This window comes from Oncorhynchus mykiss, chromosome 6 (genome assembly GCF_057628025.1).
Source record: "Oncorhynchus mykiss isolate SJ-2025 chromosome 6, ASM5762802v1, whole genome shotgun sequence".
NCBI classification, from domain to species: domain Eukaryota; kingdom Metazoa; phylum Chordata; class Actinopteri; order Salmoniformes; family Salmonidae; genus Oncorhynchus; species Oncorhynchus mykiss.
The window spans coordinates 81270179-81286952 of record NC_143027.1 but is presented as its reverse complement, the minus strand read 5'-3'; the positions used below and the strand labels follow the sequence as shown (position 1 = coordinate 81286952).

The 16774-nt window shown below is 48.4% G+C and overlaps 1 protein-coding gene across 1 annotated transcript; it reads left to right on the top strand.

The window, feature by feature from the left end:
• The first annotated feature begins 2477 nt into the window (after positions 1-2477).
• Positions 2478-16462, top strand: LOC118964936 (lysM and putative peptidoglycan-binding domain-containing protein 2). Its single transcript, XM_036981115.2, has 3 exons — positions 2478-3041; positions 4346-4695; positions 15073-16462. The coding sequence occupies exons 1-3, from the start codon at positions 2790-2792 to the stop codon at positions 15122-15124; spliced, it is 654 nt and encodes a 217-aa protein (XP_036837010.2). The 5' UTR covers positions 2478-2789; the 3' UTR covers positions 15125-16462.
• The last annotated feature ends 312 nt before the right edge of the window (positions 16463-16774 follow it).

The following is a 16774-nucleotide window of genomic DNA, read 5'->3' as shown; positions in this document are numbered from 1 at the left end:
TGCCCCAATCTCTCCATCTTTCTCTCCCCCTCTCTCTTTCCATATCTCTCCCCCCTCTCTCTCCCCCTCTCTCTTTCCATCTCTCTCCCCCCTCTCCCTTTCCATCTTTCACTCCCCCCTCTCTCTTTCCATCTCTCTCCCTGCTCTCTCTGATCTCTCTCTCCCTTCATCTATCTATCGCTCTGCTCTCTCTCCCTCTCCCCTTCATCTCTCTCTTTCCCTCTGCTCTCTCTATCCCCTTCATCTCTCTCTCTCTCTCTCTCTCTCTCTCTCTCTCTCTTTCTCTACCCTTCATATCTATTTTACTCTGCTCTGCTCTGTCTATCTCTCTCCCTTCATATCTCTCTCTCTCTCTCTGTTCATCTGCCCATACATGTGTTTTAATGATGTGATTTCCATTAGTTAAATGTCAGAGAAAAAAGGACATGACAGAAGTATAATCTCCATCTAATGATATGAATTAATCATACAGGGCTCATGATTCTATTCCTCCACTTTTGTTCCCTCAGTAACACAACATTTGTTTTTGAGCAAATTACATTTCAATATGATGATGCATTCAGAGAAATGTGTGTGTGTGTACGTGTGTGTGTGTGTGTGTCTGTGTATGTATGACACATCAGCACTTGCTGGTCGTTTTGTCCCTGTGTAATCTCTGCATCTGAGACCTTGTCATCGCTACAGTACTCTCAGCTTGTCCAACATGAGCATAACAGTGACTACAATAGAATAGGAAAGTTTTACTGACTATGACTGTGATATGTGGTTGGTTCTGGGTCTCTTCAGTATACAATAACAGAGTAGATACTGTTTAATGGTACAGACTGTTTAATGTTGATACTATACAATACAACTTTATTGTCCATATCTAACAGTGAACAATGGACATTTGTTTTCTGTTTTTTTCTCTTCCATTTAGCAGATAGCACACATCACACTGACCCACTGACCTCTCAGGGGAGGACTGGTCATAGGGCATTTCAGTTAATCATTACATAAATTGGTTACTACACCCAATAGTGTGTGGCAACAGCTGCTTGGGTTTTCCCCAATGAGGAAGAGAGAGTGGCCCTACTACCCAGAAGTGGTTGGTTGTCATGGGAATGTGTTTGTTTTCGGAACATGTCTGCTATAAAGACACATATACACTTCCTCTCAGGGGAGGACTGGTCATAGGACATTTCAGGTAAATGCCAGGTGGACTGGTCCATTTTTAGCCCTGTGGGCCTGTCTAAATTTGTGTTTTTGCGCAAAATTATCATTGTTTAACTAATATGGGGGCCTCGGGATAAAAAAGTGGTCCGGTTTCTGGTCCCAATCTGTCCCTGCTTCCTCTTCATGTCATCTGAGAAGAGACAGACTAGAGGAATCCTCTCTATGAGAGACTCTCCCAAACCACCGTCCACTCCTCTCTATGAGAGACTCTCCCAAACCACCGTACACTTCTCTCTATGAGAGACTCTTCCAAACCACCGTACACTTCTCTCTATGAGAGACTCTCCCAAACCACGTCCACTCCTCTCTATGAGAGACTCTCCCAAACCAAAATCTCTATTGATGGAAAAAGTACAAAAACAAGATAGCACATCTTAAGTTCTTCTTAAAAATCCAGTCAATAAGAATTTGATATGTAACACTTGTGGTGGTCACTGGGTTTGTCCTCTCTCTCTCTCTCTTTCTCTCTCTTTCTCTCTCTCTTTCTCTCTTTCTCTCTATCTTTCTCTCTCTCTCTCTCTCTCTCTTTCTCTCTCTCACTTTCTCTCTCTCTCTTTCTCTCTCTTTCTCTCTCTCTTTCTCTCTATCTTTCTCTCTCTCTCTCTCTCTCACAAGTTTCAAAAGAATAGACACATTTCAAATATTACGGCTATTTACAGTGTTGTAATAGTTAATAGTCAATTCAATTCAAGGGGCTTTATTGGCATGGAAAACATATGTTTACATTGTCAAAGCAAGTGAAATGAATAAACAAAAGTGAAATAATTACACACACTCACAAGGAATCACATTGGTGACGTGGGTTGCTGAATGTTCTTTCCACATGAAGATGATTTCACCCTACCTCTACCCCCCCCCCCCCCCGGTCCCTCCTCCCTGCCCCTTTGTCCCTGGTCGTTGTTACATTCCACAGACACACAGCTCACAGGGACATGAAACTTACCATGAAGGATGACCAGGCAATAGCAACAGCCCCAGGCTGGTAGGTAGGCCCACAAACCACTGTTGTGTCCTTGAGCAAGGCACTTAACCCCAAAATTGCTCTCCATCCATGGATGCTATTCTAATCAATAAAGTATATATTCACTCTATTTCACAATGGTTTGGTGTGAACATATAATTTTAAAGTAGACTGACATTATTTTTTATCAGATAGGCCTACTGTAAAACAACACCTGCATTGTTGGGCCCTAGCTAGCAGTATGCCAGAACTGTGCTCTGAAATGACACTGGTGACGTCACAAGCTTGGAGCGGAAAAGACACGCTGGAGTGCGTATCCAATTGCATTGCCCCAAATTCACACGGAGCGTTTCACGTTGTTGTTTTTTTTTACGTCTGCGACGTAAGTAAAGTCACGACTGTCTGTCTGTTGCATCAAACAGCGAACGGTTCGGTTTTGCCTGACCTGAAATATGCCACATTCACACAGGATCGACATGTGTCACCAAACTAGAAATGGCAATCTTCCCGCAGCCTGACTGAGTAAGCTAGCCAGCCACTTGGCTACCTCCTAGCCCAGGTTAGCTGAGTGCAGTCGGCGCATCACGAACCAACAAGCAGCTACCGAGAGAAGATGGCGGAGTACTCGCCTGTCCTGCCGACGAGGGATGGTGGAGCGAGGTTTGGTATCGGACAGCCCATCTATCCCCGGTCCCGGTCCGGTTCAGAATCCGATAGTGAACTGTCTCAGAGTCTGGCCCGAACCAAGATCCGGTCTTACGGGAGTACGGCTAGCGTCGCGGCTTCTCTCGGCGAGAAATACATAGAGCATCGGGTCACAGACAGCGACACTTTGCAGGGCATAGCCCTCAAATACGAAGTAACGGTAAGGTTATTATTACCGGCACACAAACACGTCTTGTGTGAATGTCTTGTGTGTTATGGTTGTGATATTACAATCTCATTCACCGCGCATTTGTTTTGATCAACTGTCATGCATGCATTTTTTGGGACCACCTATTTGCTACGCTGTCATCATGGTCGCGTGTATAATAAAACCAGGGCTTGCAAGATTAACCTAGCATAGATCTCCTACACGATTAAATTATGCTTAGATCCACACATTTATGACTTACTCTCATGATACCTGAATGCAACGGACGGACTGGGCAGGCTTCGAACCAGAAACTTCAGTATCAGATTTCATCCCATTCAAGGCCTGAGCGTCCCTGCTCCACATTAGCTACATTGTTACTCTTACATTGTTGCATTAGCAACATGGTCATCATGACTCATAACAGAATGTGCTACAGTGTAGCAATGTTGGCTACACAAAGGTTCATGTGATCTCGTGTGAGCCACTTCAGCCACATGCAGTGTTTGGCATTCATCTTTCCCATCTCTGTAGCTCACTGTCACTGATGACCATTGTGGACTACTCCAGTCCTGAAGGAGCACAGTGTGCTGGCTTTCCTTTCATCTGGTGTGTTAGTGTTGTGGTGAAACAGACGCTTGCACACACTGTGTCCCCCCAGGACTGGAGTAGCCCATCCCAGCCCTGGGGGCTTCTAGGAATGTCTGTCTTCCTGAAGATCTGAGTACATTGCTCATCTCTCACCCAATAACAACATGTGTTACTACCTACATTTCTATAAGTATTGATACTGTTGTTACTGTCTTGTGTTATTACAATCTTGTTAGTATAGCTATTTATGTTACGGCTGCTTTGTGACTGCAGTTATTAGTACTGATGTTATTGTTTTGTTAACCTGTTATTAGTACTGTTATTGTTTTGTTAACCTGTTATTAGTACTGTTATTGTTTTGTTAACCTGTTATTAGTACTGTTATTGTTTTGTTATACCATGTTATTAGTACTGTTATTGTTTTGTTAACATGTTATTAGTACTGTTATTGTTTTGTTATACCATGTTATTAGTACTGTTATTGTTTTGTTATACTATGTTATTAGTGCTGTTATTGTTTTGTTAACCTGTTATTAGTACTGTTATTGTTTTGTTAACCTGTTATTAGTACTGTTATTGTTAACCTGTTATTAGTACTGTTATTGTTTTGTTATACCATGTTATTAGTACTGTTATTGTTTTGTTAACCTGTTATTAGTACTGTTATTGTTTTGTTATACCATGTTATTAATGTGTTATTACCGTTATGTCACATATGATTCCAGATGGAGCAGATCAAGAGGACTAACAAGATGTTCAGTAACGACTGTATCTTCCTGCGTAACACCCTCAACATCCCTGTGGTCTCAGAGAAGACCTCTCCCTTCAACGGCCTGTCTCTAGAGTCCCCCGACGGAGATCCCCAGGACCAGGACTTCAACCCCCTTTGTGTGGGGCAGGACAGGGACACTGAGGAGGACCCCTCGCCACCCCTGGCCCCTGGGGATAAGGACAGTAGTAGTTATAAACGGCCCCAGCCGGAAGAGCTGTCGGCTCAAGACTTCCTGCACAGACTGGACTTGCAGATTAAACAGTCAAAGCAGGCAGCACGCAGGCTCAAAGAAGAGGAAGTGAGGTAAGAGTTGGAATACGCCAATGTGGTGATGGCCAGTCACATGGGTTTCGTCCAAAATGGCACCTCAGTCCATATTTACTACATAACTTTTTTAACAGGGCCAATTTATTTATTTGTATTTAATCTTTATTTAACTAGGCAAGTCAGTTAAGAACAGATTCTTATTTACAGTGGCGGCCTAACCCGGCCAAACCCTAACACGGACAACGCTGGGCCAATTGTGCACCACCCTATGGGACTCCCAATCACGGCCGGTTGTGATACAGCCTGGAATCGAACCAGGGTCTATAGGCTCTCGGGAGCCTATAGTGCGCTACTTTTGACCATAGCCCTATGTTCGGAATAGGGTGCCATTTGAAATAGTGCCCTATGTAGGTAATAGTGTGCAATGTCAGATTTGCCCCTGGCACACTCAGTGAACCACATTGGTTGTCAACTCAGTTGTTCAGTTCATTCACCTTATCCCTTCTGCATATCACAAGACTTGTTCGCCTGCTAAGATAATACCAATGAATCAGCTTGGGGTAGGTAACACAAATCCTCAAGTCTAACAAAGTGGTAGGAGCTAGCAGTGGTTTTCAGACTAGAAATTCAGACTAGCAGTTGTCCTTTAGCCAACTCTTGTCTTCGTTAAAAGTTGCTTCGTCCAGGTGCATCACTCAAACCAGCAGTCAAATCAGCAGACTGCCTGTGAGCGAGACGTCGAGTCAGAAAGCTGCCTGTGGAAGTGTGACGTCCTGCTTACGCAGATGCAGGTGACGGATGCCTGTCGGATTCTGAGTTCCCCCTGGCCAGTGCCCCTCTCTCCTGGCCTGCGATTGGACCCTAGGGGAGTAGGGTCCGTCTAGGGGAGTAGGGTCCGTCTAGGGGAGTAGGGTCCTTCTAAGGGAGTAGGGTCCGTCTAGGGGAGTAGGGTCCGTCTATTGGAGTAGGGTCTCTCTAGGAGGATAGGGTCCGTCTAGGGGAGTAGGGTCCATCTAGGGGGGTAGGGTCCGTCTAAGGGAGTAGGGTCTCTCTAGGGGGATAGGGTCCGCCTAGGGGAGTAGGGTCCGTCTAGGGGAGTAGGGTCCGTCTAGTGGAGTAGGGTCCGTCTAGGGGAGTAGGGTCCCTCTAGTGGAGTAGGGTCCCTCTAGTGGAGTAGGGTCCGTCTAGGGGAGTAGGGTCCGTCTAGGGGAGTAGGGTCCGTCTAGTGGAGTAGGGTCCGTCTAGGGGAGTAGGGTCCGTCTAGTGGAGTAGGGTCCGTCTAGGGGAGTAGGGTCTCTCTCGGGGGGTAGGGTCTCTCTAGTGGAGTATGGTCCGTCTAGGGGAGTAGGGTCCGTCTAGGTTCTCTCTCGGGGGGTAGGGTCTCTCTAGTGGAGTATGGTCCGTCTAGGGGAGTATGGTCCGTCTAGGGGAGTATGGTCCGTCTAGGGGAGTAGGGTCCGTCTAGGGGAGTAGGGTCCGTCTAGGGGAGTAGGGTCTGTCTAGTGGAGTAGGGTCCGTCTAGTGGAGTAGGGTCCGTCTAGGGGAGTAGGGTCTCTCTCGGTAGGGTCTCTCTAGTGGAGTATGGTCCGTCTAGGGGAGTATGGTCCGTCTAGGGGAGTAGGGTCCGTCTAGGGGAGTAGGGTCCGTCTAGTGGAGTAGGGTCTCTCTCGGGGGGTAGGGTCTCTCTAGTGGAGTATGGTCCGTCTAGGGGAGTAGGGTCCGTCTAGTGGAGTAGGGTCCGTCTAGTGGAGTAGGGTCCGTCTAGGTTCTCTCTCAGGGGGTAGGGTCTCTCTAGTGGAGTAGGGTCCGTCTAGGGGAGTAGGGTCCGTCTAGGGGAGTAGGGTCCGTCTAGGGGAGTAGGGTCTCTCTAGTGGAGTAGGGTCCGTCTAGTGGAGTAGGGTCCGTCTAGGTTCTCTCTCGGGGGGTAGGGTCTCTCTAGTGGAGTAGGGTCCGTCTAGGGAAGTAGGGTCCGTCTAGGGGAGTAGGGTCCGTCTAGTGGAGTAGGGTCTCTCTCGGGGGGTAGGGTCTCTCTAGTGGAGTATGGTCCGTCTAGGGGAGTAGGGTCCGTCTAGGGGAGTAGGGTCCGTCTAGTGGAGTAGGGTCCGTCTAGGTTCTCTCTCGGGGGGTAGGTTCTCTCTAGTGGAGTAGGGTCCGTCTAGGGGAGTAGGGTCCGTCTAGGGGAGTAGGGTCCGTCTAGTGGAGTAGGGTCTCTCTCGGGGGGTAGGGTCTCTCTAGTGGAGTATGGTCCGTCTAGGGGAGTAGGGTCCGTCTAGGGGAGTAGGGTCCGTCTAGTGGAGTAGGGTCCGTCTAGGTTCTCTCTCGGGGGGTAGGTTCTCTCTAGTGGAGTAGGGTCCGTCTAGGGGAGTAGGGTCCGTCTAGGGGAGTAGGGTCCGTCTAGTGGAGTAGGGTCTCTCTCGGGGGGTAGGGTCTCTCTAGTGGAGTATGGTCCGTCTAGGGGAGTAGGGTCCTTCTAGGGGAGTAGGGTCCGTCTAGGGGAGTAGGGTCCATCTAGGGGAGTAGGGTCCGTCTAGTGGAGTAGGGTCTCTCTCGGGGGGTAGGGTCTCTCTAGTGGAGTAGGGTCCGTCTAGGGGAGTAGGGTCCGTCTAGGGGAGTAGGGTCCGTCTAATGGAGTAGGGTCTCTCTCGGGGAGTAGGGTCTCTCTAGTGGAGTATGGTCCGTCTAGGGGAGTAGGGTCCGTCTAGGGTCTCTCTCGGGGGGTAGGGTCTATTTGGAATTCAGCATAAGTCAGGCCTGAGCTTGTCTCGCTGACTATGCGTGCTGAGACACAGTCACGTCTGTGAAGATCGGCAAGTTGGCTGGCACACTAACGCACGCACTCTCTCCACACACACACCCGCACACATACTATTTAAGTTTGAGGAACTGCCAAGTCAGTCCTGAGTCACGCTGGCAGCAGCTGAGGTCTCTCCCTGGCTTGGCCAGGGGCTGTATCCACAAAGTGTCTCAGAGTAGGAGTGCTGATCTAGGATCAGTTTAGCCTTTTAGATCACAGGGAATAAGGCTTACCTTATGCTTCCCAGTTGAAACAGTTCCTGCATATATTGACTACATGTTGTATCATTCTGTTAGTTTTGGTGTTCTGCAGATTTTTTTCATCTGTTTGAACACACAGCGTTTTTTCTTCTGTAGCTGAAGTCTACGATCCTTCGTCAGTGATTGGTCAGCAGTGCTGATTCTTCAATTAAGTGTTTGTTGTCATTCGATGACAGGGAACTAGTTTTCATGCACATTTTGTTCACTTGAGAAATACTGTATCTTAGATGTAAAATTGTGCGACTGAGACCTCGGCAAAAACGTCAACTAAGAAATCTGTAATTAATTTAATCTTAATTCCGACTATTTTGAGGAAGTGTACTTGCTGCTACAGTGTGTGTACTTGCTGCTACAGCGTCTCAAGAGGGACAAATGGTAATATTGATGCTTTTCTTGTTTTTAAAGCGAAGGTATTTTAAGGGAGTATGCAAGAACAGACGTTCACTTGGCCTAGCTGAGTTCTGCTAGGAGCAAACCCAACCTATGTATGTGGACGCCTTTAGATTGCCTGTCAAGGGGAACTGACCCTATAGCACTATGCCTACTCTGAGAACTGATACCTACGGCCCCAGAGGGTTGATACCTACGGCCCCAGAGGGTTGATACCTACGGCCCCGGAGGGTTGATACCTACGGCCCCGGAGGGTTGATACCTACGGCCCCGGAGGGTTGATACCTACGGCCCCGGAGGGTTGATACCTACGGCCCCGGGGGGTTGATACCTACGGCCCCGGGGGGTTGATACCTACGGCCCCGGGGGGTCGATACCTACGGCCCCTGGGGGTCGATACCTACTGCCCCGGAGGGTCGATACCTACTGCCCCGGAGGGTCGATACCTACTGCCCCGGAGGGTCGATACCTACTGCCCCGGAGGGTCGATACCTACTGCCCCGGAGGGCCGATACCTACGGCCCCGGAGGGCCGATACCTACGGCCCCGGAGGGCCGATACCTACGGCCCCAGGTCTCTGAGGAGACCATAACCTGATCAACCTACAGCTGGGCAGCATTATGGTTCAGTGCTCTGTGGTTTAACAGCTATGTTACAGGATTTAGAGGAAATGTCATGGTTTCCTTGAAGTGAAACTGGTTTAAACGGGCAATCTGGGATTAGAAAACAACAAGCCGTCACCCTGACACTTGTTTTGGTTAACAGTTGAGGGATGCGGCTGGAGAAATGTAACCACTCTCAAAATGTTTCATACAGAGCTATGGATGAAGGAGAAATCTAGTTTTAATATAGTTTTGAAGCTATGGAGTAAAGCAAGCTTTACATGATCTGAGACTTGGTAGTGGAAACTGGGTTAGATGTTCTGCAGCTGAGTACAGTTATAGTTGTTAACAGGCAGTCTGTGCTGTCACTCTGAGACACACACACCTGCTGGTCTAATTGGATTGTGGGTTGCCGTGGTGCCTGAGGGAGTCTGAATAATGGATGAACAATGCTCTGGGAGCAGTATGGTGCTCAGGACACAGCAGCAGGCTGACCTAATCACTAATATCTAATGGTTACGGTGAAAGAAGCTTCCTCTCCTTGTCACCTCCACCTCTCCTTCATCTCTACCTCTCCTTCCTGTCCATCACTCCTTCCTGTCCATCACTCCTTCATCTCCACCTCTCCTTCCTGTCCATCTCTCCTTCCTGTCCATCACTCCTTCCTGTCCACCTCTCCTTCATCTCCACCTCTCCTTCCTGTCCATCACTCCTTCCTGTCCACCTCTCCTTCATCTCCATCTCTCCTTCCTGTCCATCACTCCTTCCTGTCCATCACTCCTTCCTGTCCACCTCTCCTTCATCTCCACCTCTCCTTCCTGTCCATCACTCCTTCCTGTCCACCTCTCCTTCATCTCCACCTCTCCTTCCTGTCCATCACTCCTTCCTGTCCATCACTCCTTCCTGTCCACCTCTCCTTCATCTCCACCTCTCCTTCCTGTACATCACTCCTTCCTGTCCACCTCTCCTTCATCTCCACATCTCCTTCCTGTCCACCTCTCCTTCCTGTCCATCTCTCCTTCCTGTCCATCACTCCTTCCTGTCCATCACTCCTTCCTGTCCACCTCTCCTTCATCTCCACCTCTCCTTCCTGTCCATCACTCCTTCCTGTCCACCTTTCCTTCATCTCCACCTCTCCTTCCTGTCCACCTCTCCTTCATCTCCATCTCTCCTTCCTGTCCATCACTCCTTCCTGTCCACCTCTCCTTCATCTCCACCTCTCCTTCCTGTCCATCACTTCTTCCTGTCCACATCCTTCATCTCCACCTCTCCTTCCTGTCCATCACTTCTTCCTGTCCACATCCTTCATCTCCACCTCTCCTTCCTGTCCATCGCTCCTTCCTGTCCACATCCTTCATCTCCACCTCTCCTTCCTGTCTACCTCTTTCCTGTCTACCGCTCCTTCCTGTCCACCTCTCCATCATCTCCACCTCTCTTTCCTGTCTACCTCTTTCCTGTCCACCTCTCCTTCCTGTCCATCTCTCCTTCGTCTCCACCTCTCTTTTATCTCCACCTCTCCTTCCTGTCTACCTCTTTCCTGTCTACCACTCCTTCCTGTCCACCTCTCCATCATCTCCACCTCTCCTTCCTGTCTACCTCTTTCCTGTCTACCGCTCCTTCCTGTCCACCTCTCCATCATCTCCATCTCTCCTTCCTGTCTACCTCTTTCCTGTCTACCTCTCCTTCCTCACCACCTCTCCTTCCTGTCCACCTCTTTCCTGTCTACCTCTTTCCTGTCTACCTCTCCTTCCTGTCCCGCTCTCCTTCCTGTCCACCTCTCCTTCCTGTCCACCTCTCCTTCCTGTCTACCTCTCCTTCCTGTCTACCTCTCCTTCCTGTCTACCTCTCCTTCCTGTCTACCTCTCCTTCCTGTCTACCTCTCCTTCCTCTCCACCTCTCCTTCCTCTCCACCTCTCCTTCCAGTCTACCTCCTTCCTGTCCACCTCTCCTTCCTGTCTACCTCTCTTTCCTGTCTACCTCTTTCCTGTCTACCTCTCCTTCCTGTCCACCTCTTACCTGTCTACCTCTTTCCTGTCTACCTCTCCTTCATCGCCACCTCTCCTTCCTGTCCCTCTCTCCTTCCTGTCTACCTCTCCTTCCTGTCCACCTCTTTCATCTCTACCTCTCCTTCCTCTCCACCTCTCTTTCCTCTCCACCTCTTTCACCTCGACCTCTCTTTCAACTCGACCTCTTTCACCTCGACCTCTCCTTCCTGTCCACTCTCTTTCATCTCCACCTCCTCTTTCATCTCCACCTCCTCTTTCACCTCCATCTCTCTTTCACCTCCACCTCTCTTTCACCCCCACCTCTTTCACCCCCACCTCTCTTTCACCCCCACCTCTCTTTCACCCCCACCTCTCTTTCCTCTCCACCTCTCTTTCACCTCCACCTCTCTTTCACCTCCACCTCTCTTTCACCCCCACCTCTCTTTCACCCCCACCTCTCTTTCACCCCCACCTCTCTTTCACCCCCACCTCTCTTTCACCCCCACCTCTCTTTCACCTTCACCTCTCTTTCACCTCCACCTCTCTTTCCTCTCCACCTCTCTTTCCTCTCCACCTCTCTTTCACCCCCACCTCTCTTTCACCCCCACCTCTCTTTCACCTCCACCTCTCCTTCCTCTCCACCTCTCCTTCCTCTCCACCTCTCCTTCCTGTCCACCTCTTACCTGTCTACCTCTTTCCTGTCTACCTCTCCTTCATCTCCACCTCTCCTTCCTGTCCACCTCTTACCTGTCTACCTCTTTCCTTTCTACCTCTCCTTCATCGCCACCTCTCCTTCCTGTCCCTCTCTCCTTCCTGTCTACCTCTCCTTCCTGTCCACCTCTTTCATCTCTACCTCTCCTTCCTCTCCACCTCTCTTTCCTCTCCACCTCTTTCACCTCGACCTCTCTTTCAACTCGACCTCTTTCACCTCGACCTCTCCTTCCTGTCCACTCTCTTTCCTCTCCACCTCTCTTTCACCCCACCTCTCTTTCACCTCCACCTCCACCTCTCTTTCCTCTCCACCTCTCTTTCCTCTCCACCTCTCTTTCACCTCCAACTCTCTTTCCTCTCCACCTCTCTTTCCTCTTCGTCTCTCTTTCCTCTTCGTCTCTCTTTCCTCTCTGTCTCTCTTTCCTCTCCACCTCTCTTTCACCTCCACCTCTCTTTCCTCTCATCTCTTTCCTCTCATCTCTCTTTCCTCTCCACCTCTCTTTCCTCTCCACCTCTCTTTCCTCTCCACCTCTCTTTCCTCTCCACCTCTCTTTCCTCTCCATCTCTCTTTCCTCTCATCTCTCTTTCACCTCCATCTCTCTTTCCTCTCCACCTCTCTTTCCTCTCCACCTCTCCTCCCTGTCCATTTATCTGAAAACAGTCTAGGGGGAAAATTGCTTGGGTATGAGTTAGAAATGTCTGTGTTGGTAATTTGGGGTTTATGGTCCAAGCTGTACTGTAGACTATTGAGATGCATCCCTATTAGGTCACATAGGAGGCCTCAACCCTCTGCAGACTGATCTATCAGCTAATTATAGATCTGCCAGGAAAGAGAGAGGAGGAGAAGGCGTCGGAGTGTGTATCAGGGAAGCAAGGACTAAATGAAGAAGGAGAGGAAAGAAAGCCAGGAAGAAAAAAGGATGTATGTTTGGCAGAAAGAAGGGAGAGAAGATGGGAGGTGCTAAGGAGTGATAGAGAGAAGATGGAAGGGGCTAAGGAGTGATGGAGAGAAGATGGAAGGGGCTAAGGAGTGATGGAGAGAAGATGGAAGGTGGTAAGGAGTGATGGAGAGAAGGTGGTAAGGAGTGATGGAGAGAAGATGGAAGGGGCTAAGGAGTGATGGAGAGAAGATGGAAGGGGCTAAGGAGTGATGGAGAGAAGATGTAAGGGGCTAAGGAGTGATGGAGAGAAGATGGAAGGTGGTATGGAGTGATGGAGAGAAGATGGAAGGGGCTAAGGAGTGATGGAGAGAAGATGGAAGGGGCTAAGGAGTGATGGAGAGAAGATGGAAGGGGCTAAGGAGTGATGGAGAGAAGATGGAAGGTGGTACGGAGTGATGGAGAGAAGATGGAAGGGGCTAAGGAGTGATGGAGAGAAGATGGAAGGTGGTAAGGAGTGATGGAGAGAAGATGTAAGGGGCTAAGGAGTGATGGAGAGAAGATGGAAGGGGCTAAGGAGTGATGGAGAGAAGATGTAAGGGGCTAAGGAGTGATGGAGAGAAGATGGAAGGTGGTATGGAGTGATGGAGAGAAGATGGAAGGGGCTAAGGAGTGATGGAGAGAAGATGGAAGGGGCTAAGGAGTGATGGAGAGAAGATGGAAGGGGCTAAGGAGTGATGGAGAGAAGATGGAAGGTGGTATGGAGTGATGGAGAGAAGATGGAAGGGGCTAAGGAGTGATGGAGAGAAGATGGAAGGTGGTATGGAGTGATGGAGAGAAGATGGAAGGGGCTAAGGAGTGATGGAGAGAAGATGGAAGGGGCTAAGGAGTGATGGAGAGAAGATGGAAGGGGCTAAGGAGTGATGGAGAGAAGATGGAAGGGGCTAAGGAGTGATGGAGAGAAGATGGAAGGGGCTAAGGAGTGATGGAGAGAAGATGGAAGGGGCTAAGGAGTGATGGAGAGAAGATGGAAGGTGGTACGGAGTGATGGAGAGAAGATGGAAGGCGCTAAGGAGTGATGGAGAGAAGATGGAAGGGGCTAAGGAGTGATGGAGAGAAGATGGAAGGGGCTAAGGAGTGATGGAGAGAAGATGGAAGGGGCTAAGGAGTGATGGAGAGAAGATGGAAGGGGCTAAGGAGTGATGGAGAGAAGATGGAAGGGGCTAAGGAGTGATGGAGAGAAGATGGAAGGGGCTAAGGAGTGATGGAGAGAAGATGGAAGGGGCTAAGGAGTGATGGAGAGAAGATGGAAGGGGCTAAGGAGTGATGGAGAGAATCTGACAATTTTTGTTGTTGTTGTAATAATGACAATTACAACAATACTGAATGAACACTTATTTTAACTTAATATAATACATCAATAAAATCAATTTAGCCTCAAGTAAATAATGAAACATGTTCAATTTGGTTTAAATAATGCAAAAACAAAGTGTTGGAGAAGAAAGTAAAAGTGCAATATGTGCTATGTAAAAAAGGTAACGTTTCAGTTCCTTGCTCAGAACATGAGAACATATGAAAGTTGGTGGTTCCTTTAAACATGAGTCTTCAATATTCCCAGGTAAGAAGTTTTAGGTTGTAGTTATTATAGGAATTATAGGACTATTTCCCTCTATACCATTTGTATTTCATTAACCTTTGACTATTGGATGTTCTTATAGGCACTTTAGTATTGCCAGTGTAACAGTATAGCTTCTGTCCCTCTCCTTGCTCCTCCCTGGGCTCGAACCAGCAACACAACGACAACAGCCACCACATCGAAGCAGCGTTACCCATGCGGAGCAAGGGAAACAACCACCCCAAGGCTCCGATCGAGTGACGTTTGAAACACTATTAGCGGACGCTAACTAGCTAGCCATTTCACTTCGGTTACACCAGCCTCATCTCGGGAGTTGATAGAGAGTCATAAACAGAAGTCATAAACAGCGCAATGCTTGACACACAACGAAGAGCTTCTGGCAAAACTCACGAAAGTGCTGTTTGAATGAATGTTTACGCGCCTGCTTCTGCCTACCACCGCTCAGTCAGATACTTAGATACTTGTATGCTTGTTTGCTCAGTCAGATTATATGCAACGCAGGACACGCTGGTAATATCATCAACCATGTGTAGTTAACTAGTGATTATGATTGTTTTTAATAAGATAAGTTTAATGCTAGCTAGCAACTTACCTTGGCTTACTGCATTCGCGTAACAGGCAGTCTCCTTGTGGAGTGCAACGAGAGAGAGGCAGGTCGTTATTGCGTTGGACTAGTTAACTGTAGGGTTGCAAGATTGGATCCCCCGAGCCGACAAGGTGAAAATCTGTCGTTCTGCCCCTGAACAAGGCAATTATGGATATTTTTTAATTTTTTTAGAGGCAAGTCAGTTAAAAGAACAAATTCTTATTTTCAATGATGGCCTAGGAACAGAGGGTTAACTGCCTGTTCAGGGGCAGAACGACAGATTTGTACCTTGTCAGCTCGGGGATTCGAACTTGCAACCTTCCGGTTATTAGTCCAACGCTCTAACTACTAGGCTACCCTGCCTGCGTGCGTGCACGCGTGCGTGTGTGTGGGGATGAGTGTATATCTGTGTGTGGATGAGTTTATATCTGTGGATGAGTTGGTGTGAGTGTGGAGGAGTGTATATCTGTGGGCGTGAGTGTGGATGAGATGCGGAAAGTCTGCATGTGGTCAGTCCAGTTTAAGTGTGTTGATGTGTGTGTGCTAACGTGTGTGTTCTGTTTGTTCACAGGGACAGTGAAGAGGAATACACACTTCCTGTTTCATCATACCAGGAGATCTAAAGGACACAGTCGTTTACCTGAAGCCCTGATTAACACCCATCCACCCATCAATCCTTCCTACCTTTCCCTTCCTGTATCTCTTTTACCAAACCATCACACTGTCATGTCTAAGTGTTTCAACTGAGGATTCATCCTTTGCCTTTTTAATATTAGTGTCATTATCATACGTTTTATTATTAGTATTCTTCTGGTTTTGTACTGTTCAACTGCTGTCAATTATCTGAACAGCAGGTAGTCTGTTACTATGACGCTCATCCACTCACTACAAGTCTACATGCTGCTGCTGTACAGAATAACTCTCTGGTCTGTGTATACCACACACACACATGCATACACAGGAAACACACAGGTGTGTGTGTTTGGGCGATTAGTTCGATACTGGCTTTTACCCTAACTCTGATGATCCAATCCCTCCTAGAATAGCATCAGTCCACCAGATGGATGGAGAAGCCTCCAGTATTACCTCCTCTTCCTCCTCCTCCTCCTGTCTTCCTCCTCTTTTCCTCCTCCTCCTTCTCTTCCTCCTCCTCCTCTCCTCTCTTCTTCCTCCTCTCCTCCTCTTTTCCTCCTCCTCCTCCTCTCTTCCTCCTCCTCCTCCTCCTCTGCTCCTCCTCCTCAGTGTTTGAAACTAGGCTGCTTCCATAATGGCAGCCTATTTATACCCCATATTGTGTGCATCCCAAATGGCTCCCTATTCCCTATGTAGTGCACTACTTTTGACCAGGGCCCGTAGGGTTCACTACTTTTGACCAGGGCCCGTAGGGTTCACTACTTTTGACCAGGGCCCATAGGGTTCACTACTTTTGACCAGGGCCCGTAGGGTTCACTACTTTTGACCAGGGCCCGTAGGGTTCACTACTTTTGACCAGGGCCCGTACGGTTTTGGTCAAGAGTAGTGTATAACATAGGGAATAGGGTACCATTTTGGATGTATCCCTCGACTGAATTCTCAACCAGAAGCTGTGGATGGATGGGAGGGGTGGTGGAGCTGTGGATGGATGGGAGGGGTGGTGGAGCTGTGGATGGGAGGGGTGGTGGAGCTGTGGATGGGAGGGGTGGTGGAGCTGTGGATGGGAGGGGTGGTGGAGCTGTGGATGGGAGGGGTGGTGGAGCTGTGGATGGGAGGGGTGGTGGAGCTGTGGATGGGAGGGGTGGTGGTGTTTTGTTTACCTGTTTTGAAGCATTCATTGGTGACATAAAAGGGAAAGCTCTTTTTGAAGTGTGAATGTGCTGTTGTTTTTAAGTGTGTGAAATACTGTACAAATTAAACCATGGCTGAGATTTAATGTGCTTTTTTTTTCTTGATTTGAGGATGAATAAATGCAACTTTAAAACAGACTTCTCTTGGTTGCCTACTTGTTTTTGTTGATGATAAATGTTGTTGTACATCTTACTGAGTTCCGCTCCTCTAGTCTCGTGGCATCCTTCCAAATCTCATCTTGTTGACTGGACGATAAGGTGGGAAGCCTGGGCCTCTGAGGCTACCCACCCCTCTGATAGTTGAATGTTTCAAGAAAGAAGAGTTGAACAGCTTTATGTGTTTCCATAGGATCAGAGAGGATAGATGTAACTATACGGGGAATCATCTGGAATGTGACTCAATATTAAGAAAGTTATGCCTTTCTTCTTGATATCTTCTAGTAGCATCAG

Bases quoted from the DNA above. Each gene is read 5' to 3' on its own strand.
- LOC118964936 (XM_036981115.2), top strand. From the start codon at position 2,790: ATGGCGGAGTACTCGCCTGTCCTGCCGACGAGGGATGGTGGAGCGAGG. The intron at 3,042-4,345 runs GTAAGGTTATTA...ATATGATTCCAG, and splicing joins CCCTCAAATACGAAGTAACG to ATGGAGCAGATCAAGAGGAC. The intron at 4,696-15,072 runs GTAAGAGTTGGA...GTTTGTTCACAG, and splicing joins CTCAAAGAAGAGGAAGTGAG to GGACAGTGAAGAGGAATACA.